The sequence below is a fragment of the Temnothorax americanus genome, unplaced genomic scaffold (genome assembly GCF_048541705.1).
Source record: "Temnothorax americanus isolate GAGA-0224 unplaced genomic scaffold, ASM4854170v1 Scaffold3, whole genome shotgun sequence".
NCBI classification, from domain to species: Eukaryota; Metazoa; Arthropoda; class Insecta; order Hymenoptera; family Formicidae; genus Temnothorax; species Temnothorax americanus.
Window position 1 is genome coordinate 3594545 of NW_027509442.1, and position 23947 is coordinate 3618491.

The 23947-nt window shown below is 36.4% G+C and overlaps 4 protein-coding genes and 1 long non-coding RNA gene across 14 annotated transcripts; 3 read left to right on the plus strand and 2 right to left on the minus strand.

The window, feature by feature from the left end:
- Window positions 1-200: 200 nt before the first annotated feature.
- On the plus strand, window positions 201-2099 carry LOC143900503 (uncharacterized). 4 transcript variants are annotated; one of them, XR_013257802.1, is made up of 5 exons: window positions 201-387; window positions 528-685; window positions 799-992; window positions 1528-1724; window positions 2045-2099. It is a non-coding gene; the product is annotated as an uncharacterized LOC143900503 (long non-coding RNA). The 4 variants fall into 4 exon arrangements; XR_013257803.1 differs by having other exon boundaries at window positions 1656-1724; XR_013257800.1 differs by having other exon boundaries at window positions 1528-2081.
- Window positions 2094-12415, plus strand: Taf3 (TBP-associated factor 3). 5 transcript variants are annotated; one of them, XM_077411858.1, is made up of 11 exons: window positions 2094-2471; window positions 3217-3388; window positions 3856-4098; window positions 4194-5389; window positions 5587-6189; window positions 6520-6717; window positions 6793-6893; window positions 7081-7328; window positions 9548-9642; window positions 10296-10396; window positions 10490-12415. In XM_077411858.1, exons 2-11 carry the CDS (start codon window positions 3223-3225, stop codon window positions 10623-10625), a joined length of 3087 nt encoding a protein of 1028 aa, XP_077267984.1. In that variant the 5' UTR covers window positions 2094-2471; window positions 3217-3222; the 3' UTR covers window positions 10626-12415. The 5 variants fall into 5 exon arrangements, with proteins under 5 accessions (XP_077267984.1, XP_077267986.1, XP_077267987.1 ...); XM_077411860.1 differs by having other exon boundaries at window positions 7081-7193; XM_077411861.1 differs by having other exon boundaries at window positions 5587-5982.
- Not11 (CCR4-NOT transcription complex subunit 11) lies at window positions 12213-14887 on the minus strand. The gene has a single exon (XM_077411889.1). The coding sequence runs from the start codon at window positions 14473-14475 to the stop codon at window positions 13108-13110; it is 1368 nt and encodes a 455-aa protein (XP_077268015.1). The 5' UTR covers window positions 14476-14887; the 3' UTR covers window positions 12213-13107.
- Window positions 14888-15315: 428 nt separating this feature from the next.
- On the plus strand, window positions 15316-18361 carry Pall (F-box protein pallbearer). 2 transcript variants are annotated; one of them, XM_077411901.1, is made up of 4 exons: window positions 15316-15431; window positions 15523-15749; window positions 15836-16084; window positions 16254-18361. In XM_077411901.1, exons 2-4 carry the CDS (start codon window positions 15564-15566, stop codon window positions 17031-17033), a joined length of 1215 nt encoding a protein of 404 aa, XP_077268027.1. In that variant the 5' UTR covers window positions 15316-15431; window positions 15523-15563; the 3' UTR covers window positions 17034-18361. The 2 variants fall into 2 exon arrangements, with proteins under 2 accessions (XP_077268027.1, XP_077268028.1); XM_077411902.1 differs by lacking the exon at window positions 15316-15431 and adding an exon at window positions 15448-15463.
- Window positions 18362-19480: 1119 nt separating this feature from the next.
- LOC143900474 (cilia- and flagella-associated protein 91) lies at window positions 19481-23939 on the minus strand. 2 transcript variants are annotated; one of them, XM_077411873.1, is made up of 10 exons: window positions 23625-23939; window positions 23414-23523; window positions 22982-23268; window positions 22622-22830; window positions 21736-22084; window positions 21336-21664; window positions 21005-21217; window positions 20600-20895; window positions 20271-20511; window positions 19481-20204 (listed from the first exon to the last, which is right to left on the minus strand). In XM_077411873.1, exons 3-10 carry the CDS (start codon window positions 23262-23264, stop codon window positions 20073-20075), a joined length of 2052 nt encoding a protein of 683 aa, XP_077267999.1. In that variant the 5' UTR covers window positions 23265-23268; window positions 23414-23523; window positions 23625-23939; the 3' UTR covers window positions 19481-20072. The 2 variants fall into 2 exon arrangements, with proteins under 2 accessions (XP_077267999.1, XP_077267998.1); XM_077411872.1 differs by having other exon boundaries at window positions 23414-23939.
- Window positions 23940-23947: the final 8 nt, after the last annotated feature.

Consider the following 23947-nt stretch of genomic DNA (forward strand, 5'->3'; position numbering starts at 1 on the left):
TGCGCTTCGTGTGGTCGTCGACGTCGTCTGACGTTACGAATGTGTTATCGTGGTTCCACTGGTTTGTAGCTTTAGGCCGTGATCGACCGACAAAAATCCGCTGTGGCAGGAGAAGTTTTATCAGAGGTAACCCTCGTTTTCACGAGATTCCTATCGCAATTTCGATAAGTTTATATTAAATACTACTCGGAACGGTGAATCAACGACAAACACGTCGTGAACACGTGATCTCTCTTGTTCACATCGCGCGTGATCCTGACGTCGTTCTCTTCTCGCCTTCGTTCTTGGGTCCTTCGTGAATACATATAATCGCACGATAATCCGACCGCCACACTGTCAAACGCAAAACCGCTACTATTTAAAGCAGGAGCAAGACCAATGTGTAAGGTAAGTTGTGTGTGAATATCACTGAATTAATGAATAAACCACAAAAATACCTATAGCTTGTAAAAATGATAAAAATTAAGCAATTGTAAATAGTGTATCAGCTTTTTATGAGTGTACTTCATATTTGTTTTCGTTTGCAGACACAATGCCTTCATGCTGCATAATAAATTGCAAAAGTCGGACATATTATGCAGAGAAGAAAGGAATAATCTTTTATAGATTCCCAACGAAGAAAACATTCGTCAGGCATGGATAAATGCTTGTCAAAGGAGCGAAGAGAGTATAAAAATTGATTCTGGTAAGTTGATATATATATTTTTTATATAGTAAAATATAACAAAATGACCTATAGTATAATATTATAAATTATATCAGTATTAGATATTTTTTATTTTATTTGTATTATTGTAGCAAGAATATGCAGTCTTCATTTTGATGACGATTGTTTTATAACAAAATGGACAGACTCATAAAAGCACCACCAAAACAACTGCGGCGGTTAAAAGTAGGTTCCATTCCTACAAAAATGTTAACTTTGGAAAAACGAGAAAAAGAAAAATGTCCAACAGTGATATGGCAATCACAAGCAAGAGAATTAAAGTATTGTGAGTTTTCTTTTCTTTTTATAATATGTATTTACAAATTTTTGTAAATATTGTAACATTGTTACTTTTCATATTTACCTTGCATACTTACCTTATCTTACATATTTACTTTTCATACTTTACCTTGCATACTTACCTTTTATACTTACTTTGCATACTTACCTTTCATATTTACCTTACCTTACATAATTACTTTTTATACTTACCTTGCATACTTACCTTTTATACTTACCTTGCATATTTACCTTTCATACTTATCTTACATACTTACCTTTTATAATTACCTTACCTTACGTACTTACTTTTCATACTTACGATATTTTATGAATTTTAGAGTAACATTCATGAAATAATCGTATGCAATATTTTTCTAGATTCGGGCTTTTGAACCTATATTTATATGATCTTTTTTCATTCTTACGATGAATAGAACGTGCTCTTAGAGTTTGACCACCTATTTCTAAAATACACCCTGTATACATGCTTATTACTGTGTGTACATAAAAATATTTAAACTTATATTATTTATTTACAGACAAAACTTCAGAATACCAACATACTCCGATCTTGCATACTTACCTTTCATACTTATTTTACCTTATATACTTACTTTTCATACTTACCTTTCATACTTTTTTTCTTACATGGGGAAATCTTCCAAAGACACCCTCATCCCTTGGGCGAGGGACGAGGGTAGTGTGGGAATCATTACCATGTGCATCCCAGGCTAAGGTACTGGTAGTGTATATTGGAACGCAATTTATGAAAGACATAATATAGTATTATAGTGTAATAAGATAGTGCATAAAATAGTACATAAATAATATAATATGTAATAGAATAATATTAATTAACGTAGATAATCATTTATAATTATCATTTTTTACTTATAACACAAGTTTTTATTAGTTTCCAAGTTTCTTGTATTTTACTCTTCCACATATTAATTTATTTGTATTTGTATTAACTGTATTACATATTTTCATTAATATCGTGTTTGAATTTCACGCCAATTTCGGGGCTAATTTCTTATTGGCTCTTCTTGTATTCAGCCGCCATTATGCGCAATGTTACACCTGGTATTCTTCCATCATGGGCTAGCGTATCTCGCGATACGTTTACAACGCGCATTGTGTTTCTCTCTTTCTCTTTCTCTCTCGCGAGTTCTGGGTGTCGAGCGACGTTAGTTGACGGTCCGGCTGAGAAGGCCGGAAGAGAAAGATATTCTCTCGCTGTCGCGTCGCGTACGTTCACGCGCGTCCAGGTGAGGGAACGTACACTTGTCCCCTGTCGCGGTTTCGTTTTTTCCTCCCTCGAGCTTGTGGCTTGTGGCTGATTAAAAACATCCCTGAAGATATATCCGTTGGCCTCCGAGCCTGTGCAGCGACGCTGTCACTGAATTGGCACGTACGAGTCTCCGCAGCGTCGTGATTGCTCCGTTCAGCGTTGGTTACGATAACTGTTGGCGATCACGTAACGGTACAATTTTTTATGTCCCAATAATATTTATTTTGAATAATTAAATTCGTTGATTCTATTCAAGTGTGTTATATACGTACTGCTTTGGTTTTCGCTTTGTTTTGTGTATGTACTGATTACTATGTAGTACTAAATTGGCATATACAAACAGTTTACAGAGGAGTGTACTACCTATTCTTAACCTCGTTGCCTTACAATCTCTTGTGACTGTGGACATAGTTGTCGGTTGGATTGTCAAGATAAATAGAAACGTTCAGTCAGTATGTTTAATTTGTCTCCGATGATTATTATGTATTGCATATATACATATATATATATGTGGAATATTGGATAGCTCAATGTTATAGCAGTTCCTTGTCCAGAAAAAGATATGAAATCTCTCAGATGATTTAGAATTTTATCTGAGAAAATGTCTGATAAGAACCAAGTATCCTAAATACAAACTTAATTCCAAGATAACCTAGAGAGTGAACAATCTCAGTACTATTTCTTGGAGGATAATACATAATAGTAACGATAAGCTTTGAAAAAAAGTTGGAGCCTCTAGAATAAAGATTGAATAAGGAGCTTACGATTTTTTTGTGCTATTGATGACATTTATAAAATTTATATAAGAAATATATTGTAACGTGTCTCCAGTTATTACACAGATTGAGTTGTACCCACGTTGATTTGAAATTGTAAGACAACGGATTAAAAAAAAACTGCGTCAAAATATTCACGTATATTTTCATAATATTTGCAGGCAAAAATGTCAGCTGAATACAGTCGAAATGTTTTAAAAATAGTCGTTGCACAGATTTGTCAGACGATAGGATGGCACTCCATTAATTCTACACCTTTGGAGTTTTTGGTAGATCTTCTGCAAGAATATCTGTTACGCATTTCCAAGCTCACTCATCAATATACGGAAGTTTGTGAGTAACTGTTATATTAATTTTGGCAGTGATTGCCTTGTGTGTTGTCAAGGTCTTTTGCTTTCTTGTCTTTTTATATATATATATTTTATGAAGTAAAAGATTGAATAGTTTCTGGATACTGTCGTCAAAATTTATATTCTTAAAATTTCTTAACGTGGACAGAGATGAGTTATCTCGCGTTTTATGTTCCATCGTTAAAGACCGATGACGAGATATCTCGCATTTTTTATTCATCAATCGAGAACGGTAACCCGAGTAACATAACGGTGATTTTTAATTGCGAACAAACCATAAGTACCTTAAAAATATTTTATGTAAAAACATAGCCGGCTGTGCAGTAAAATGTCTGATCCACAATGTGTTAAGAGAAAACTAAATGAATTATTTACTTGTTACACTTGCCGAGTAATGTTAAAATACGTATATAGATATTTTGGATTTATTATATTTTTACGTTTTTACAGTGGGAAGGACGGAACCAAATCTTGACGACTTAGGGTTAACATTTCAATATATGAATATTGACGTACAAGAATTAGCCGAATACGTGAAAAATGTAGATTCTGTTCCATGTCCCGTACAAGTACCTAAGTATCCGGTTCGACGTGAGAATCATTTGAATTTTTTAAAACCGGGTAGTCGCGAAGTAGTCACGAGACCGGTACACGTACACGAACATTTACCAGCTATGTACCCAGATACCGAAGGTAATGTGAATCATATTTTCTTTATCGGGTAAACTGCAAGAATTATGCCAGTTTACATTAATTTACGTTTGATCGATAATATATAATGATTACAGAGGAATACATATCGGATAAGAATGAAAGTTTAATGAATGGCACGGCAGACTTGACATCCAGTAGTGGGACATCGTCGGGCAATTCGAATAATGCATCACCTCACAGAATGTCGCCACAAGTTGTTTTTAAACGACCGGGCGATCCGGTGTCTTTTGAAAGCCCCGTAGTGAAGCGGGCGAAGGTTTTGGAGGAGGGCAGACCGTTACGTGAAATAAGCAGCGTTATGATGACCACCTCTGGTTTTTTATCACCCGCGCGAGAAGGAAAGCTACCTGAATCGAGAACGCCGCATCAAGTCCGATCGGATTCACCGCAACCGAGTTCCTATCCGATGGTGCCACCTGAACTGAAGACCGACAAGAAACCGAAGAAGGTTGTGAAGAAAGGTCCCGAGGATCGTAAGCTTGACAAAGAGAATAAGAAGAAGAAAGGCGCGAAGGAATTGTTCAAGCCGGACAAGATCGATGAGAGTAAAGTAAAGAAATTAGTCGGCATGAAGGAGTTGGCCAAGTTAAAACCGTTAAAGCCAGGTGGTGGTAAGGCACAATCTACCGCGTTACAAGAACTCACGGGTAGCAGGCCATCCACGCCGAAGATCGCGTCACCTAAATCAGCCGCCAGTAGTCCGAAACCGTCGAAGGCGACGCAGCCGAAGGTCAAGCCCGACAAGGTAGATCTGACAGACGGCCCTCCTGCCGTCGAAAAGAAGGAGGAAACCGTTGACAAGTTGCCGTCGGAGCCGGACAAACAAAAACTGAATATATTCAAGAAGATATCGAAACCGCGCGAGGAAAAGGACAAGGACAAAGAGACGACGGAGCCACATAAGCACAAGGAGATTCTTGAGTCGCGCGAAAAGTCGCCGGATTTGGTCATAGATATCGAGAATGCGGAGAAGCATGCGCACCGTAACGACGCGGACCCGAAAGCAGGACGCGAGGAGAAGAAGACACCTCATACACCGGACGTGCACGTACAGTCGGACAGTGATTTGGCAGACGTGCAGAGTTTATCGTCAGATGTTTACATGTTCGACGACGCTGACATTTCACCGCCGGGTACGCCCAGCACGCCGAAAACCCCCGAATTGAGTGTACCCACGGTACCGGAACAGAAGCGAAAGAAGAAAGAGAAGAGTGGCAAAAAGAAAGAACCTAAATTGAAGAATCCGAAAACACAAAGTAGTCCGAAAAAGGTAAGATATGTTTTACAAGACGTTACTCATCGAACTACGTGTACATAGTATCAAAAAGAGTTATACGTATTTTATATATTTCTTAAATTAATCGCAGTCGATTTTGTTCCCAGCGATAATTCGATTGAGTATCACATTTTAATATGCTTCTAATTTTTAATATTAGTATATCTTGCTGGTGATTTGCTGTTTTTCAGACGAAACCTTCATGTGATACGACAGAATCGGATATACCAGATCGGCCCAAAACGCCGCAGGCACCCGAATCACTACACAGAGAGCCTATTCTTCCGATCACACTTCCGTTCCCTTCCCTCCCCTTTTTCCCTCCATTTCCTTCGGCACCCGGTTTAATTCCCCCGATGTTCCCGCGGTTTCCGTTGCCGCTTGGACCACGAGGTGGGCCAGGTCCTCATCCCGCGATGCCTAATTTACCATTACCACCACGTTTTTCCAACCCACCCGTAAAGCCCGAGGACTTCCCGTTGCCTAAAATTAAACCCGTGGAACGTGAGAAGCCACTGATCCCTCCACCGGTCGAGTTAACATCTCCGTCGATTCTAGGCGAGAATGAGAAGGCGGACAAAGAGAAGGTGGATAACAAACTTACGAAAATGTTTAAGCCAAACAAAGAATTGCCTTTCACGAAAGTACCTGAGAGGGTACTGCCTGTAGGCGTTGCACCGCCTATAGTGTCTGCACCTGTCGCACCAATCACGCTTCCCACACCAACAGTATCTGTCGCGCAAATGCCACCATCGAAAAACTCTAAAGCTGAAAAAACAGAGAAGAATGATATGGTAAATTCGATAAGAGACCATATCTCATTAGAGATATTTCGCTTATATTTTATTAAAATATATATATTTTGGAGAAATATATATCCCGATGAAGATAATTCCTATATGCACGATAATATATTCATTTATCTCCATCATTTATGCCATATAATTACTACGCTCTATCTTAATCAATTTATCTAGTAGTTTTTACGCATATAAAAGCTATCAGATTAATTTGATTAAACTAGAGTATAATAATTATAATTTGACATATATATATATATATATATATATATATATATATATTTATGTTTATATATATTTATAACAGTTTATAACTATTTTCAGAAGTCTAAAGAACATAAGAAGGAAAAGAAGGATAAGTTGAAGAAGAAGAAAGATAAGAAAGAAAAACACAAAGATAAAGGCGAGAAAGTGAAGGAGAAGAAGGAAAAGGCTGAGAAACGCGAGAAATTAGAAAAGATCAAGGAAAAAAAGGAGAAAAAAGAAAAGAAAAAGGAGAAAGATCAAAATAAGAAGAATATGGTATTTATATATCTTCCGCTAATAATAATGATGGTAAATAGCAATAATTAATTTACTATATCTGTGTTATTACAGAAGGAAGAAAAGAATCCAGAAGCTGTTCCAAAAATTACGTTAAAATTAGGTACAGCTTCTCCTAGACCAGCAACACCAGATAATGCGCCTATGAAGAAAATGTAAGTCATAAATAAATTCTTATTATTAGTAAACTTTTATTAGCAATTTAATATAACTGTAATACATATTTTTTTTTTGTTGGCATATTTAATTGATTTATCGAAAAAGGAGGTATTTTTATATTATACGATAATAATATGTCATGACACAGATAATCATTGTGTGGTTACTTCTTATTTTTCTCAGAACTATTAAACCACTTGTGAAAAAGCCCGATGAAGAGGTCAAGCGGGAACCTAGTCCGGAATTGGCGAAAATATCGGCATTGGTAACACGACCGCCAAAGCAAAAGTCAGCAAGTAAGAAAACAGAGGAGGGAATATTAGATGGAAGCCCTGCTCTTCCTACAGACTCTTTCTCTGCCACTCTTACTAGTGCGCCACTTGCATCAGTTCCTCGAGCAAAGAAATCTAACTTCCAAAATCTATCTCAAAGTGAGCCAATACCTTCACCTCAGTTTGACAACCCTCCTAAATTCCCGAACCCTCTAGTGCCGCCACAACAACCACCATATTATTTTGTAAGTACATTTTTCACGATATTTACATATTGGGGATTATTGAAATTTACATCAAGATTCGAGATCTTAGAATTAAAATGTTTCACAAATAATATTTCATGAAGAAAATCTTTGGTAAATAAATTGAATATATGATCGAATAAATTATTTATATAGGAAATAATAATATATAGGGCTTAGAAATTATTATTTTTTTTTTCCAAAGAAAATTAAAAAGAAATATTAGCGTTCCTGTTAAGCTGTTTTTGAATTTTACAAGAAATTATATAATTTGAAGAAATTTTTGCAAAGTTTTGAAAGTACATTAACTAAATTAAATTGGATTAAAATTTTATAGTAAAGTTTTTTAAAATAATTGTCACATATAAAACTAATTTGGGAAGGGGAAATTTGCCTTAAATTTATTACAAACATTTTATTGATATTTTATTCCATAATGAGATAAACCCAACCCATCGATATTGTTTCAAGTATGAGCCTATCCAAAAGTTCCAATTTCCTATTCATGCTATCTATGCATTTACGTCTTGTGGTGACGGTATCATGTTTTCCTTTTTTTCCTTAAACCACGCTCTCTCTTTTGATATATTGTTATGTTGTCCAAATAATGATTGTAGTACACATTCTCTCTTATAGCTATATTTAGACTTACTGTGTATTTTTTGTTGCAATTATTACCTTACTTTCTCTTTTTCTTTCTTTGAGTTTAGTGCTCATATTTCCATTTTTTATATTGAGTCTTAAATATTTCTTTAGTTTTAATTTTCAGAAATTGAACTAATCGCTTATTTTGCCATTCTACTTTCACCATTCTGCCTCGCAAGACTTCTTTTGTACAAAGAGCTTTTCAGAAAAGACATTTTTATATAATTAGTGAATTTAAATAATCTCAAGTCACAATATACAAGTTACAGAGTACTATTCAGTTCATGTATCTTGTGATGCAAAAATTAAAAATTTAGAAATAATATTCTCTAGAAAAAATTACACTGATTAGTAAAATTTGATAGTTTCTTTATTTTTGATTTATTATATTTTTCAATATTCTGAATATGCAGTCTTTTCTGAGTAGCTGCATCTTGAGTTTGCCATTTGTAGAATTGATTGCTGCATTTATGTAAATATAGATATAATTCTTTATAAAAAAATAAATAATATTAACTTAGAAAATTAATTTAATCATGTATTTTAAGAATAAGAAAGCATTTATCGTCATTTTATCATCCATTATATATATATATATATATATATATATATATATACATATATATGTATATACGTACGATATTCAATATGGTATACTTGTCTCTTCTTCTTATTATTACAAATTTGAGCGATTACAGTGTAATTATAAAAATAACGTTCTGACAGATTTAATGAACGAATATCTGTTGTGGCAGTATAAATGCAATATTGCAAATTTTATAGAGGCATTACTCTAAAACTATGTACCATAATCAGTAAATTTGATTTTTCACTTATATTTCATATGTCAGTATATAGCTTAAAGTTGCAAGCAGTGCCGGTTTACTAATATACAATTTATTCTTGACATTTCCGTACATGCTGAAGGAAGTAATTTCTTTTACAGTATATTTGTCTTATGTTAGTTAATAATATGCCCATGCTTCTCGTTAATTTCTCTTCTCTATTTAGCAAGTGCAGTCACATTAGCGCATACATATATATTCCTCACGTATAAATAGTTATACAAGATGCAATTGATACTTGTGTGTCACACACTTTTGAATTCGCTGCTTGACTGTTAACTAAGTAGCATTAGAGAGCATGCATCTTATCAGTTAATGTAACTAATGTAACTAATATGTCACAGCTCTTATTTTTAAACCTTTATTATAAAAATTTACTTATCTCAAGATAACTTATACTAATGATTTTTCCCGTTCACTTCTCTTCATTTAATCAGCGAATATATTTACGGTTTGCGATTATTGATATATAATTTATTAACGATACACACTAACAGACAGCAGAGAGAAAACATAAAAAAAAAAAAATTACGTAGCAAAAAGTATAAAATCAAATCGTTGCATGAGATTTGCACGTTGCATAGAAAAAAAAATTAGCATGAGAGACCCGTTAGGAATATAACCGACGGTTTTAACGGTACAGAGGTGAAAGCAGATCCAGTTCCTAAAAAGGACGATGCTAAAGAAGACAAAGAAAATGGCAGGAACGTGTTGCCTACAACACCAGCCACTACTGTGGTGAGTACGCTTTACACCTCTTTTAAAGAACATTGCAAGGTATTTTCTGTGCGCCGATGCTATGGATAACTAGTTTTCATACTTCATAATACGTTGGTTGCGACACGGATACATATATCGCAAAAATATGAATACAGAAACAATGCGCACGCTAGCTACTTTAAATAGGAGTGATTTAGATAATAAAAAGCTAGGACATGATTTAAAGGATGCGTATCGAATGCTAGAAAAAAAAGAAGAGACAAGTTCATCTCCGATTCATGTTATCATAAATCATTGTATTACCGAGATACATAAGTCCCATGCATTGTTTAAGACTCAGGAATTTCTGCAGCAGTTCACAAGAAAGTACTATGAGATGTCGGTATCTTGTTTTGTTATTAAAATGTTCCTTCTTGATAAGAGAGAATATTCATGGACAACATGACAAAATATCTTGACGTGAAGTCCACTAACCAATCCTTGTAGAATCAGTACGTTATTCTTGATAAAGAAAGTGCAACATGTTCCATTAAAATAAATATTTGATGAATCCAAATGTTGGCATATTTGTTTGAACGATTTTCCAAAACTCCAGAATGAATTCGTCGAGATGGGTTGGGTTTAATTTAAAAGTTCGCCGAGTTCTGTTTATCCTGAGATGAGTGTTACAGGATCGAGGAGGTCGTCAAGTGTGGATATGTCCCGCGTGCGGCAACCAGGATGATGGCTCGCCGATGATTGGCTGTGACGATTGTGACGCTTGGTATCACTGGTAAATAACTCATTTATATTTATGTAATTTACACCGTATAATGTTGGAGTTAGTCGAATTTTGCCAAACTTTGTTCTTTTTCTAATATTTCAGGGTGTGCGTCGGTATGCAGGTTCCACCAGCTGAAGACGAGGATTGGTACTGCCGCTTTTGTATAGCGAAGAAACAGGAGCTGCTCCACGATAAAAAGAAGAAGAAGCGGAAAAAGAAAGTGAAAGTAACGGCCTAGTATAAGTCAACCGGGTCCAACTACGCGAGACCCGGTGTCATTGTACCAAGCATTACCAAAGTCAAAGCGAAAGATAACAAAAGCGGCGTCAAAAGTGTGAAAACGAAAAAGGTGTCCAAGGGTGATGTTAAGATGCAAATGAAGCCGCTAAAAGGAAAATCGATGACTGCTAAAGGAAAAACTACGAAGAGTGTGATGAAAGTAAAGGCTGTAAAAAAGAAGTAGAAGATTATGTCGTGTAATGTAATTTAAATAGCAGGAATTGTATTTTGTAAACTCTCTCTCTCTCTCTCTCTATGGGACAAATGTAAATGCCTCTGTTCTGTGCCAGCGTACAGATATTTTACGTCTGTATCGGTATTCTGTAGAACAGTAACAATGTTTATCAGTGTTTTAATTATTAAGAAAATCTATAATAATATTTAAGATACTGAGAAACGTCATTAATAGAATACCTCTGTGCTGGACAGATCTTTTCTTTGGTTTTCTACTTTGTATACATCTATGCGTTGTATCACGGACGCTGTATAGTTTATTATACAATGCGACAAATTTGTAGTATATATTTTCTTAGCTCTATTAGAATTACACATCTTTCACCTCATGCTATATTGGAAGATTTAATATATATTCGAGACACTTTGAAAAATGTAAAATGTCCAATTTCAATGCAAATATGTTATATGAATCAGTTGTGTGTGTATAATAATTTTATGTTTTTTATTTAAAACAAATAAAATTATTATTCCATATATATATATATATATATATATATATATATATATATAATGTATATATGGCCGTGTGTGTAAAATCATATGTATATATAAATATATATACATGTGTACATAAATACATAAAGGCTGCGTTCGCTTTGGATGCTTTCGTGCTGAAAGCATCACTCCATCTTTTTTCAACATGCAATGAGCAATAAAGATAGACTGACGCTTTCAGCACGAAAGCGCACAAAGTGAACGCAGCCAAAGGTGGTAGGATATATACATAAATTTGCAGATAAAATAAATAACAAACTACTTTGATAGCGATTTTTATTGTGTTATGCTAATAGTCACTTCATTATAATTTATGCATTAATAACTTATAGTATTATAATTGTGTTGCATGTACAAGATGTGAAATATTTAATTCTGAGATGTGTTTGTAATATACCGTGTGAGTCCGAAGATAATTTAAATAATAAACAGAATTCTTGTTGGATCAGTAATAGCAATAAGGCAAACGCCAATTTATAAGAATTGTATCATCATCATGTACGCTAATCGAAGTGTTACAATCTGTATAATTGTGTTCATAAAAATGATTGCAAAATATTGCTCGAGTTGATTGAGATCGTGAATATCTATTGATTATACGAAGAAATTATAACAGACTGTAGCGAACATTTGTCATGTCGACATTTGTAATTATGATAGATTGAGATATTGTATATCATTTTATTATGTGCCTATTTGATTATGCATGTAGATTTTTGTTCCACACATAGATTTTCCTTTTGTAACAGTTCTATAAATATTAGAACGAAAGCTTATCGATTATACACCAATCAATATCATGAAAAAATTGTGCTTATATACAAATATATATATATATATATATATATATATATATATATATATATATATATTTGTCCGTCATGTAGAACAGGAAGCGAAATTGTATTACTTACGATATTTATTATTGTAAATCATTTCTTTTATACTTGAAGTCTGGGGTACAATAGATAAAAATGTATAAAAATTTTACAATTATAAATTCGTTATTTACATATATTGCAAGGCATTTCTTTATTACACGATAGAACGTCTTATGGAATGTCACCGATATAGAAAAACATCGTATGTCGTATTCTAGATTAGAAGTATTTCATGTAAATATATTATATTCTCAATGCTTCATATACAGGTGGATCACTATAGTCACAGGTTAATACTTATTGCTGAAACTGAACGAGATATACAATTCTTATTTTCCAGCGACGTTTGGTCGATGTTCGATATCAAAGCGGGCATTGCGCGATGAAATTAATTTTTCTCGTCCGCTTCGATGCCAAATAGTCGCTGAAAAATAAGAATTGCACATCTCGTTCAGTTTCAGCAATATAGCCTGTAACACCTTTAGTGATTCACCCTGTATACATACCTACATATTTATAACAAACTTATATTCACTCCTACATACAATATTAAAATAATCTAAATTTTTGTTTTTCCAAGATTTTCTTTAAACCATCTCGCGCAAAAAGACACGTTATTCGACGTGTCTTTTTGCGCGAGATTGTTTTTTAAATACATGATCAATTTGAAAACTTTTCTGCTTATAAAAACTTAATAATATAACATAATCTTACAACGTGCCGTTTTACTTACAACATGGTTTGTTATTAAATTTAATTACCTAATCGATCAATTATATCTTTTTACATAAATGCTCCAGACGGTGTTTATAGGCATCATGGCGCATTTTAACACATATCTGTCTTACTTCTCGTAGGTGGAGCGTTAAGCCCACCAGTATCACCGGACTCGAGTTGCTTTAGGAGCCGAAATAATGCGGCTGCCTCCCTGATGCGGCTGAATTCAACGCAGAACGCTTGGATCTCGATAAACAATTCTTGCACGTTTATGATCTTGTTCCTTATCAAGGACTGCAGAAACACACAGACAAGTCGCACCAGTCGATTTTGCATGTAACGGTCCTTGATGGTCTCGCAAGTGGATATACAATTGCTGATATACAAATGTACAAATTCCGTCGGCAGGTCCACCGTGGTGGTCAATCTGTTGACGACCTCCATGGAGTGTAGGGACATCTCCATGTTCACCAGCACGCTGAAGTATTCCGTGATCTGGCTGGATTGCATTAGCTTCAGTAAAACCTCAATGGCGATTAGGGGATTATTCTCAACCAGGTCCGGTAACTTGGGGGGCGTGAGTCCGATATGATAAACGAGCTTCGGATCCTTGTCCAATTCGCCGATCAAATATTGCTGCTGCGTCAGCGTTAATACGTTCTTGAAGGCTTTGCCCATGAGTTTACGTGCCTCGGCGCTGGCGCAGTTCGACACGCACATACCGGTGTCGTACTCGATCGTGAACTGAGTCGGCTCCGTGACGTGAAACCAGGCTATCTCGTTGATGCCGTGATAAATCGGCGGCACGAGCCTCAGGAACTCGGGATGATAGCTCTGACTGCACAGGGGCGGATCGCCGATGGTTAGGTTCTCCAGGATACTCTGCACAGACGCCACGTCGTATTCCGTCCCTTTGGAGTGATCCATGTCGGGCAGGATTATAGGATTTCCGCATTTACTTACGGACGGCAGCTCGGACTGGTGTTCCGCCAGCTGCAGCTGCAGGTTGGTCAGATCGATGGACGGCACGGCGGCGAACGAGAACTCGTCCACGATCTGGCGCGGCGTCTTCTTCATTACGTCCTTCTGATTGTATCCCATCAAACTGACGAGCAGGTTCCTCTCGCAATTCGACAGAAACGGTACGTGACCGGTGTGGCCGGTTGGTTTCGAGCTACCGTTGTTGGTGTCCTCCTGCGACTCGAGCACCTGTACGAATACAGAGGCGAAAGGCGTGGATGCCAACGGCTCGCCGCGGTACAGGTCGAACAGCAGCGTCAACGCCACGACGCGTTGCACGTGCTTGGGCAGCAGGTCGACTTGCTGCAAATGCAGCAGGAGTATCGTTCCGACCTTGAAGCGCTGCTCCTTAGGAAAGGTCTGATGCAGCTGATTGCCGAGGCTCTCCAAGCTGGTGTTCAGGTTCTCCTCTTTGAGGATGTCGAGCAGCTTCGCGATGTCCTTCGGATCGAGTGCCATCCTCGCTAAGCGGCGAACGAAATACCTGCGACGATACGCCTCTTCGCCGACGAGACCCTACGCATCTGCTTCGCGTCGTCATATACGTAATGTCACGTATGTAAATATATAAAGCGGGAGCTCGCTTTCACACGTGGAAATATCACGCGTGTTCGAGAGCGAAGAGTCCGCAGGCGGAAGCTTGATGCTGACCCTCCTTATTTCGGACCGATGGTTCCAAAAAAATAGCCCCGAACCAGATCACGGGAACCGTTTTACAGCTGACCGTTTGGCCCAGCTGTAAACGCGTCAACTTTGATGTAGACACCGTAGACTTGGAGTTTTTTCCATCTGTTTCCTTCCGCTACGGCTACGGCAGTTTTTGTTTGTTTACTTGACCAGCACCTTCTGCATCTGAACTGAACGCAGAAAGTGCAAGTGGAAGGAACAGACGCGTCTGCTACCACCGTAGACATGAGAATATATATAGACGTACATACGTATCTACAGAGATGAGAGTGGTCATGCCCGCGCGTTTTGGCCGTACTGGTCGGTATGTGCACGTTTTTGTGGTTCTCTTCCGTGCTATGTCCACACGATTTTTTTATTCTCTTTGGAAATAAAACATAAAACCAAAAAATCGTGAACATAACACGAAAGAGAACCCCAAAATCGTTGACATTACCCAACATTGCCACAAAATAGTGGACATAACATGGAAGAGAACCACAAAAACGTGCACATACCGACAGGATTCTGGTACGGCCAAAACGCATAACCAATCAAAATAGATTATACATATAGGCTGCGTAAGCATCATTCTATCTTCGTTGCACATCGAATATCAAACGAAGATAGAGCGATGCTTACAGCCGACAGCGCGTGAGCGCCCAAAAGGAACGCACCCAAAGTCATCGACATCGAAGTTTGTGGGCTGTGAGCAACTGGAGCAGTGGAGCAACCGGAGCAACCGAGCTGTGAGCACTTGAGCAGTACAGACCATTGCGGTGTGAGCACGAGCTGCAGTTGATTCGCGTTAATAGGTTAATACGGTCGATCTGGTTTTAGTCGTGAGGACGAGAGGAGTGAAAGTCTCTCGCGTTACACACATGGAATGGAAAAGAACGTCAATTGATATGGTTGACGAGCAACGGAGACGGTTTTACGATCCTGCGGATCCTGCCGCGCGTCAAACGAACGATAACGCGCAACTGCAGCTGATAAATCTCCCCGACGTTTGCTTGGAGGCGATCCTGTCTAACCTCTCCTACGATGAGATATCTAAATATAGGATCGTAAGGATCGCCCTTTGCAATTCGCAAGAATTCTCCCTCGTTCTATCGGCTGCGACGGTGCGTAGATCTCACGATGTGCTTGTCAGGTTTGCAGACAGTTCGATCGGATCTGCAAAAAGCTGCTCAACCGTGGCTTTAATCTCATGGAGAAATATCACGCCCAATGCCTCCGGACTGTCAAAGGCAAGCTGCCGAGGCGAGAGTCGGAGCGACGCAGCCATCCTCTCGCGCGTCACTGCGATATCTTGACGGCGATAGAAACGAGAATCTCTATGTTATCAATGACTTTTATCAAGTACGTGGACCTGAACGTTTGCTGCTTTATTCCAGGAAAGGTAATGGATTTTTGCTTCGCGCGACAAATTTACCGTTGTTCTTAGCTTCATTTACAAATATCTCTTATATTACTTATAAGATTTCTCATATATATATTTCAAGAGATATGCTCTTATTCACGTAAGTTGGAAATTGTTGAATAATAAGTTTGTTGCAACTATGTACCAGGTAATCGATGAAATTTTTCGTGTTCTTCGATTAATTCGAGAGACAAAGACACCGCCCAGGGCGCACGAGATACTTCAGGAGCTGCGGGATATAAGCAGCATGGCCATGGAGCATTTCGACGAGAAGATCTTGCCGGATTTGAAGCACAACATCTGCACGTCCATGGTCGGCACTGTGAATTCATACGACCTACCTGGTGGCGTCGTGATCTCCCACGGTAGAAACATAAATAACTCTTCACTGCCGCATTGCAACAATCATAACATAACCTACTCAGAGAAGCTTAACCAGAGTTTTAAGAAGATTAACGATCGTACGAAAAAGAACAAGATGTTCTTCCTAGCGATGAAAAACCAGATGGGTAGAATGAAGTTCAGAATCCAGAGGCAAGAGTATCTGGTGCGGAAGCAAACCCTGAAGTTATATAAGCAGGCAAAGAAGATACAGGATCAGGACACGCAGTTAGCCGAGATGCGGAAGCATCTCGAGGAGTGGGAACAGAAGATGGTCGATTTGACTACTGAAGTGAGTCGAGCGCGGGAAGGCACTCAGAATCCCGATTCGTTAGAAAATCGCAAGCGGAAAGCGCACATTATCGATACCGAGACCGAGACGCTTCAACAGACGAACGAATTGCAAGCTAAGAAACGGAAACTCATAGTTGAAAGGAAACCGTCGAGCGATGCGCAGGACATGAAGTTTAAGAAATTTATGTCGGACTTACTTGGAAAAAATACATTAGACAGTTATTTCGTCGAGCCATCGTCGTGCCCGCGCTAACTCGGCTCTTTTTACATTTTAAGAGGTCTAGTACGAAGATTTTTGCATAATTATATACTCTTTATATAATGCATTTTTCAACTGTGTTATAACAAAATGGATATAATGATCGTGAAATACACTTAAGGTATTCCTTTTACGGAGGAGCGTATTTTGTAGGCGCTTAAGCAGGGCCTCGGCAAACTCTTGTATATTGCGTTCAACTTATATAAATCTAGTTATACGTGATTATTATGTTTACGTATAAGAAAAAAGTAAAAATATTTGTGTATTTAGAAATTTTTCATTTTTAGTAAATTTTACTGTCAGAACAATATGGCAACGCTGCGCTTTTCAGGGCGCCGCGTGTAAAATGTGAAGTTGATAACAGAAGTGTCAATGTAAGTGTCACGTTCGTTAATCAAATAATATTGTGACATTTTCTTTTTATCAAAGAGAGATTTTATAATAATAATGAGTGATAAGAAACATAAAGTGAGGAGTAATGTGGGCAAAAATAAGGGACACGTTGTGAAAATAAAAGTTGATAATAAACCGTATGTGATGAACTGAAGTGTGACATACGAGCGCACAGCTTGAAAGTCGTCATTAAAAATATTTATCTATAAACCACATTTCAAGTCAACTTTTAACATAAATATTTTGTTTAAATATTCGGTGACTCTGTATTTTTATCGGCACTATCGAAAGTATAGAGTTTAGCGAATATGTGTAGCGCAGTTAATATTTAATATTTTAAGATATTTGATAAACAAATTATTACATTGAAATGTGGAAAATAGACTTTTTTGATAACGTCACATATAAAATATCGAATTTTCAAAGTCATACATCTTCTTTATATGCTCGGTAATGTGGTTTAATTTTCTTCTGGCGTAAAGATAGGCATTTTAACTTTCTCGTACCAAAAAATTAGTTAATTTTTAAGACTTTGGTGTCATGAAAGGAATACCTTAATACATCTAGAATCCCGCACGATTTATCGAACGCGAATGAGTTATATTTTTGCAAAAAGAAAACTAAAGAGTAGGGGTATGTTAAAAAATATGACATTACCTCACAAATCTAGGAAAATGAAGTGTATGATTTTCATTCAATTTATTCTCTATCGCATTTCTTCTATAAAGATTTTCGATTTTTATTCGTGCTTTTATTATATTAACTGTTATTCACTATATTAAATGGAAATTCGTGTAGGTAAACATACGGACGATCTTGCGAACGCGACTTTCAAATGCCTGTAACTCAGAAACTAATTACAGAAAGTTAATGAAATTTGAAACTTTATCAGGGACACAAGTACTGTACATATTAAAGATTCAGAAAAATTGATCGAAAACGGTTTTTTTATACATAAATCGTGCCGGATCCTTTAACTCAATTTATGAGGGTTATTTTCAAACGTTATCTGTGAAAAAGTTTAAGTAAGAGTTAATATTTTTAGTTTATTAAGCTTTTTGTCTTATTATAGAAATAACGCTGTATGAACTAATGTATTTAGTTGGGTTTATAGTGCTTTACTTGATTCTTGTCTAAAGTATGTATGTATGTATATATACATATATATGTATATCTGTATCTTATAGCGTTTTTCACTGGCAGAGCTGGTGCGCACTCAGTGCACATTAAAGCCGTCGTACACAAACCAACGTAAAGTATATGTTTAATATAAACGGATTAAATCATGAAATCCTCAATATTGTTTATTGCACTATTTGGTAAAATATATGTACTGGGTATTTTATCAGTCGAAATATTTGCATTTTACTTTAAATATTAGAGATTAATACAACGGCTTTAATGTTCACTGAGTGCGCACCAGCTCTGCCAGTGAAAAACGCTATCAGAAGTAAAGGATTGTATCTCCAGTTTTTGTTAAAATGGAATTAATACACTTTTCAATATAACAGGAGCTTAAATTATATAATGGTAAAGCGTTTTATGTCTATTATTACTAGTTCCTAAAATACAATGTTCAGAAAAAGTCGGATTAAACATTTTTATAGTGCTTAATTTTTAAACCAGGTACAGCGTGGTATTGGCAGTTGAACATGACAGTTAAAATACTTGATTAAAAACTTAATAAATCAAGTTACTAATACTCTTATCTTATGTACATCTAGAAAAATATATATCATTTTCCTATTTAAAACTTTAAACCTTGTTTTTTATCGAAATGTTAAGAAAATGGACATACTTACGCGATCCTTTACCTCTAAGGTACACACACAGATATGTATATATATTAAAAAAATGTTTTTTCAGATATAAATGCAGCGTAAATTGGTTAAAAGATTATTTTATCGTGCATTTATTAAGAAATTGAACAAGAGTAAGGACAATAAACTGGATATTGCAATAACATTAATGTACATTTCATTAAAATATTTTAATATTATCGTAGTAAAATGTACATTAATGTGTAGTTTTATTAAAGTGATATTAAAATATTATTTTAATGAAACAAATTACTTTAAACACTGAAAGACATTGGTTTTATTTTTAGTGTTATGTAAGTTCTTTAACGTGTGTACAATTGATTTTATTATATGTAGTTATATGTAATCATTAACGTATAAAAGACTGTAATTCATATTAAACTCATCAACATACAGTTTGGGTTGACATTTTATCTCCAATTTATATAATTCATTCTTTTATAAAGACATCTAAGTTGAAAGAAATATTTATCGGAAGACAATGTATGTACATAAGCTAAAATAATTTATCCATTATTAATTTATTGACGTAAAGATACAGTTTATTACATAGTATTGATGTTGAAAGAGTAATATAAATTTAACGTAGATTTTATAAATATCCAACCAGAATTATATTGATTGAACTACAATGTTAATACATATATTTATCAATTTGCACAATTAGGTTCGATTATTTTTGGAAGTTTAAATAGACAACTTCTATATTTTCGGCCAAAACTTAACTTTTATTATAACTATTATTAATTTTTATATTATAAAAAAACATATATATAAAAAATGTTTTCAGATCAAAGTAGCCTTTGATTTCCGATACACATTATTGAGCTTTCATTAAAGAATCGCTTTGTGAATCTGTTTCTGAATCTATTTCTGAATCTGCTCGCTTTTTATCTTCAATATCTGTTTCGTGGATTGGGAGTTCTAATTCTTCTGTTTTGATATCTTGGTCCTGGAAAAATAAATTAATATTTTTTTACACGAAAAATGACAATATAAACAAATCATCAATCTTTACCGTAGCCGCGCGAATCACTTGCATATCTTCATTTTTTACGTAAACTTCTTTATCTGTGACTTGCGATGGTTCATCGGGTGGTAAATCTAAAATTTTCTCGTAAATTAATGTATATGCGTTCCGCATATAACTTTGTTGTTGATCGCGAATCTTTTCTCTCATGTTGTGTTTTTCCACTTCGGGTAAAACAAAATTGTAGATCATATCCGCCACCAATTCCTCATCTGCCAACTTATCAGCGCTACGAAAATACCACCGTGTTTTACACGTTGTTTTGATGATATAATTTGTTTATACCTGTTGATTATCAATGCACATATTTTTCTTACTTTTCTGTGGCATGTTTCGATATAGCATCCACTTTGTCGCAAACTTCTAAGATACGTTCTTTAGCCGCTTCATCAGATATCCAATCGATTTCATCCCTCACAATGTCCTCCAAGTAAGTTTCTACAGAGTCCTGATTTACTTTCACGATTTGCTTGAACATTTCATCGAATTCACGTCGTCGATTACGTTCCGCTTGTCGCCTGCCAGCTTCGGCGGCCTCTCTCATACATCTTTCTCTTTCGGCAAGCAAGGCAAAAGCGTGAGCTCTACGTTCGTCCTCTAATCTCACTAACTCCTGCAGATAACAAGAGAGAGAGAGAGAGAGAGAGAGAGAGAGAGAGGGAGAGAGAGAGAGAGAGAGATAATCGAACGAACTGTTTCGATAAAAGATTACAAAAACTTACCTTGCTGAGAAAATCTAATGTCCCACAGACTGTCTTCCCCTCTAAGGAATCGAGAATCTCACACAAACGATCTTCCTGTACCGATTGATCGTTCTGTAGTTGCCGCAAATTGATCATGTGTGTCTTTTCATCATCATGATCTTCCTGCTCGGGCGCTTGAGTCGATTCCAATTCCTCGATCAGCTCTCTGCATCTATCGCGTCCTTTGTACATCTGTAAAATATGTGAAATTGTATATTTCCTCTATTTCTACTGCGATAGAAACATAACTATATAGTATCTTGCTCTGTATGTCTATTTTAAAATGCACGACGAATGATCTGTACTTTACCATACACTGTATCGCTCTGCCTTTAACAAGCTTCTGAATAAATGTAGCAGACTCTTCCCGTTGTTTCTGCTTATTGTCCCATGTGCCCGATCTACGCGGTGTGACGGGCAAAGCCGGCAGTTCGTGATTACGCCTCACTAATCTTGGACTCTCATCCACGGATTTGACTTTCATTCGAATGGCCTTCAGGTCGGAATGAAGTTGCTTCAGTTTTTCCTCCGTCCATCTGGTTTCTCGTACACAGATGTCTATCGGTTTGGGCCCATGTTTAATCGCTTTCGGTTCCTCGATAGTTGGTAACCAACTGAGTGTTGCGTCTTCTTCTTGTTCTAATTGTAAGTAACAATTGCGATGAATTGAGTAGCGGCGATTGATGCTAATTACTATCGAATATACTCACGCTCAATGTGGCTTTCGCTTAAGAACCGCTTCTGCAAGATTTCGTGCCGTCTTTGGGGATGTTCGCCGAAACGCATTTGCGGTACGTAAAGGTCAGATTTCGGGTCGATATGCCGTTCAATTATGTCGGGTTTACGAGGTTGTTGGTCGTCGCGACGTTTCCTACGTAATTTTCGCAAATCTCGTTTAAGATTATGCCTGATAGTCTTAATTTGGTTGTCCCGACATTTGCTCAGTTTGTTCTCGAGCCTACTGAAACGACCCTGCATTTTTTTCTCGTATTCCGACTCACGACTCTGCAGGAGGTCCCTCATCAGATCCAGACGTAAATCCATTATGAGTTGAATCTCCTAAAATTATTACATAGTTAAAGAAAGGAAGAAACGTAGGTGTTACGTGTAGGTATTATGTAAACGATTGAGATTTTTATAAAATTATTATCTTAGTGGAAAAATGTCTCAGAATTATTCTTATTATTAATCAGAATTTCTATAAAAATTTCAAGACTTTCTCAGAATGCTAAGAATATTTTAGATTTTTTTAATACGAATTGGAACGTTTTTCAGAAAAACTCTGACAAAACAATATAATAAAATATTTCAGATTTTTCCCGCCAACACATCTTTGTAGAAATTTAATAAATATGAGAAAATCTGCGCAAATCATCAGAAATTTTCATGTACATATACGGATACTGAAATATTCCGAATTTTATGTATTTTTTCCAGAATTTTTCATAAGTTTAAATTCTTAGGAGAATTCTGATGAGAAAATATGAGAAATTTTTTCACCAGGGTACATAATTGAAGAAAGAAGAAATGTGGATATTGTGTAGGTAGATGATTGAGATTCTTAATTCCTTGCTGAGATTCCGTTTTGAAACTCACCGACTCTCGAAATGCCCATTCGTCTATCTCCAAGGTCGTTATTATTGAATCTCGCATCTTTATGTTGGCCGGCGTATCCATCGGCGGTAATACGGCTTCCCAAGCTTTCTTCGTCCGCATCCTGTTGATAAGGTGCACCTCATGGACGCCTGCGGGTAGTCCATGCTCCCAAGTTAGATGAGCTAACGCTAGCACTTCAGGATTGTGACCTAAATGAAAATTAGGATATCTCCACTAGAATTCTGCGTCTCCAGTTTTGTGTCCTTCTCGTGTTCTCTTTTTCTTTGCCACTATATTCCGATTTCTCAATTGATTTATTCTACGAATGCGCGACGTGACTGTAATTAATTGCGTTGTCACCTGGAACAATTTTACATGGTGGCTCCCAAGGTTCGGTTTGCGCCTCGCTCTCTCTGTAATCCGTCTGGGTTTCTGCATTTTTGTAGGGCTCTGATTTAGGGAGTGCGGTGTAACATCGTCTTTGTACAGTTTGCAGAATTCCGCTTAGAGCCTTGCGCTCCAAACAGCGTGGGATGTCCGCGGTTTGTACTTTCGGTATGGTAGTAAAAGGTACCATCGATCTTCGAAAATGCCTGTACGTATCTCCGCCAATAATTTCGATCGTTTTACCTTCTACGGCCATTCTTCTGTAAATCCAAGAGTTTAGTCTTAATTAACATCTCTGTATAGAAAAATATGTTGAATTGCAAGACTTGAGGACTTGATGAGAATAAGAAAACATTCTTGGAAAAAAAAAACAGTGTATTTGTGTGTGTATGAGCAAAGACTTACCCAAGATTTAAAGAATAACTGCACGCACATAACTTATATCTTTTTAAAAGATCATCCTTATAATCTTGAAACTTCTCGTTATCTCCTACTTCAGGATGTTCAAATGTTCTCTGGAGAGAGAAGAAATGTAAAATATTAATAAATTTAGAAAGAACCATGTCATCTATATATTGTAGTCTTAAGTATACTCTATTAATTAATGAACACTTACAAACAGATTAGCTTTCTGAGCCTTGGACAATCTGAAATAATTGTTGCTGCTGCATACAGTGCAAGAATAGCTCGCTAATGCATCGTCAAAAAATTATTAATTACTGTCTAACCGTTAAACTTATGTGACATATATATCTTACGACGTTTCACGTTTCCTTTCGCCATAATTTGCATTGCACTTAATTGCAGCTTATAATATGCCGTATTTAAAACGTTCAGTTTGGTCCCATTCTTGCAAAAGCCGTAAGAAGTATCTGTCGCACATATAAGTAAACCCATAAACCGTTTAATAATCCAGTATTGATCAAACAGCATACCATA

Coding starts and splice junctions, on each gene's coding strand:
- Taf3 (XM_077411858.1), top strand. CDS start 3,223: ATGTCAGCTGAATACAGTCGAAATGTTTTAAAAATAGTCGTTGCACAG. Junction 5,390..5,586: donor CACAAAGTAGTCCGAAAAAG/GTAAGATATGTT, acceptor GCTGTTTTTCAG/ACGAAACCTTCATGTGATAC. Junction 6,190..6,519: donor AAACAGAGAAGAATGATATG/GTAAATTCGATA, acceptor AACTATTTTCAG/AAGTCTAAAGAACATAAGAA.
- Not11 (XM_077411889.1), bottom strand. CDS start 14,475: ATGGCACTCGATCCGAAGGACATCGCGAAGCTGCTCGACATCCTCAAA.
- Pall (XM_077411901.1), top strand. CDS start 15,564: ATGGAATGGAAAAGAACGTCAATTGATATGGTTGACGAGCAACGGAGA. Junction 15,750..15,835: donor AGATATCTAAATATAGGATC/GTAAGGATCGCC, acceptor TGTGCTTGTCAG/GTTTGCAGACAGTTCGATCG. Junction 16,085..16,253: donor GCTGCTTTATTCCAGGAAAG/GTAATGGATTTT, acceptor ACTATGTACCAG/GTAATCGATGAAATTTTTCG.
- LOC143900474 (XM_077411872.1), bottom strand. CDS start 23,571: ATGGTTCTTTCTAAATTTATTAATATTTTACATTTCTTCTCTCTCCAG. Junction 21,218..21,335: donor GCAGAGCGATACAGTGTATG/GTAAAGTACAGA, acceptor CATATTTTACAG/ATGTACAAAGGACGCGATAG. Junction 20,205..20,270: donor AAGTGATTCGCGCGGCTACG/GTAAAGATTGAT, acceptor TTATTTTTCCAG/GACCAAGATATCAAAACAGA.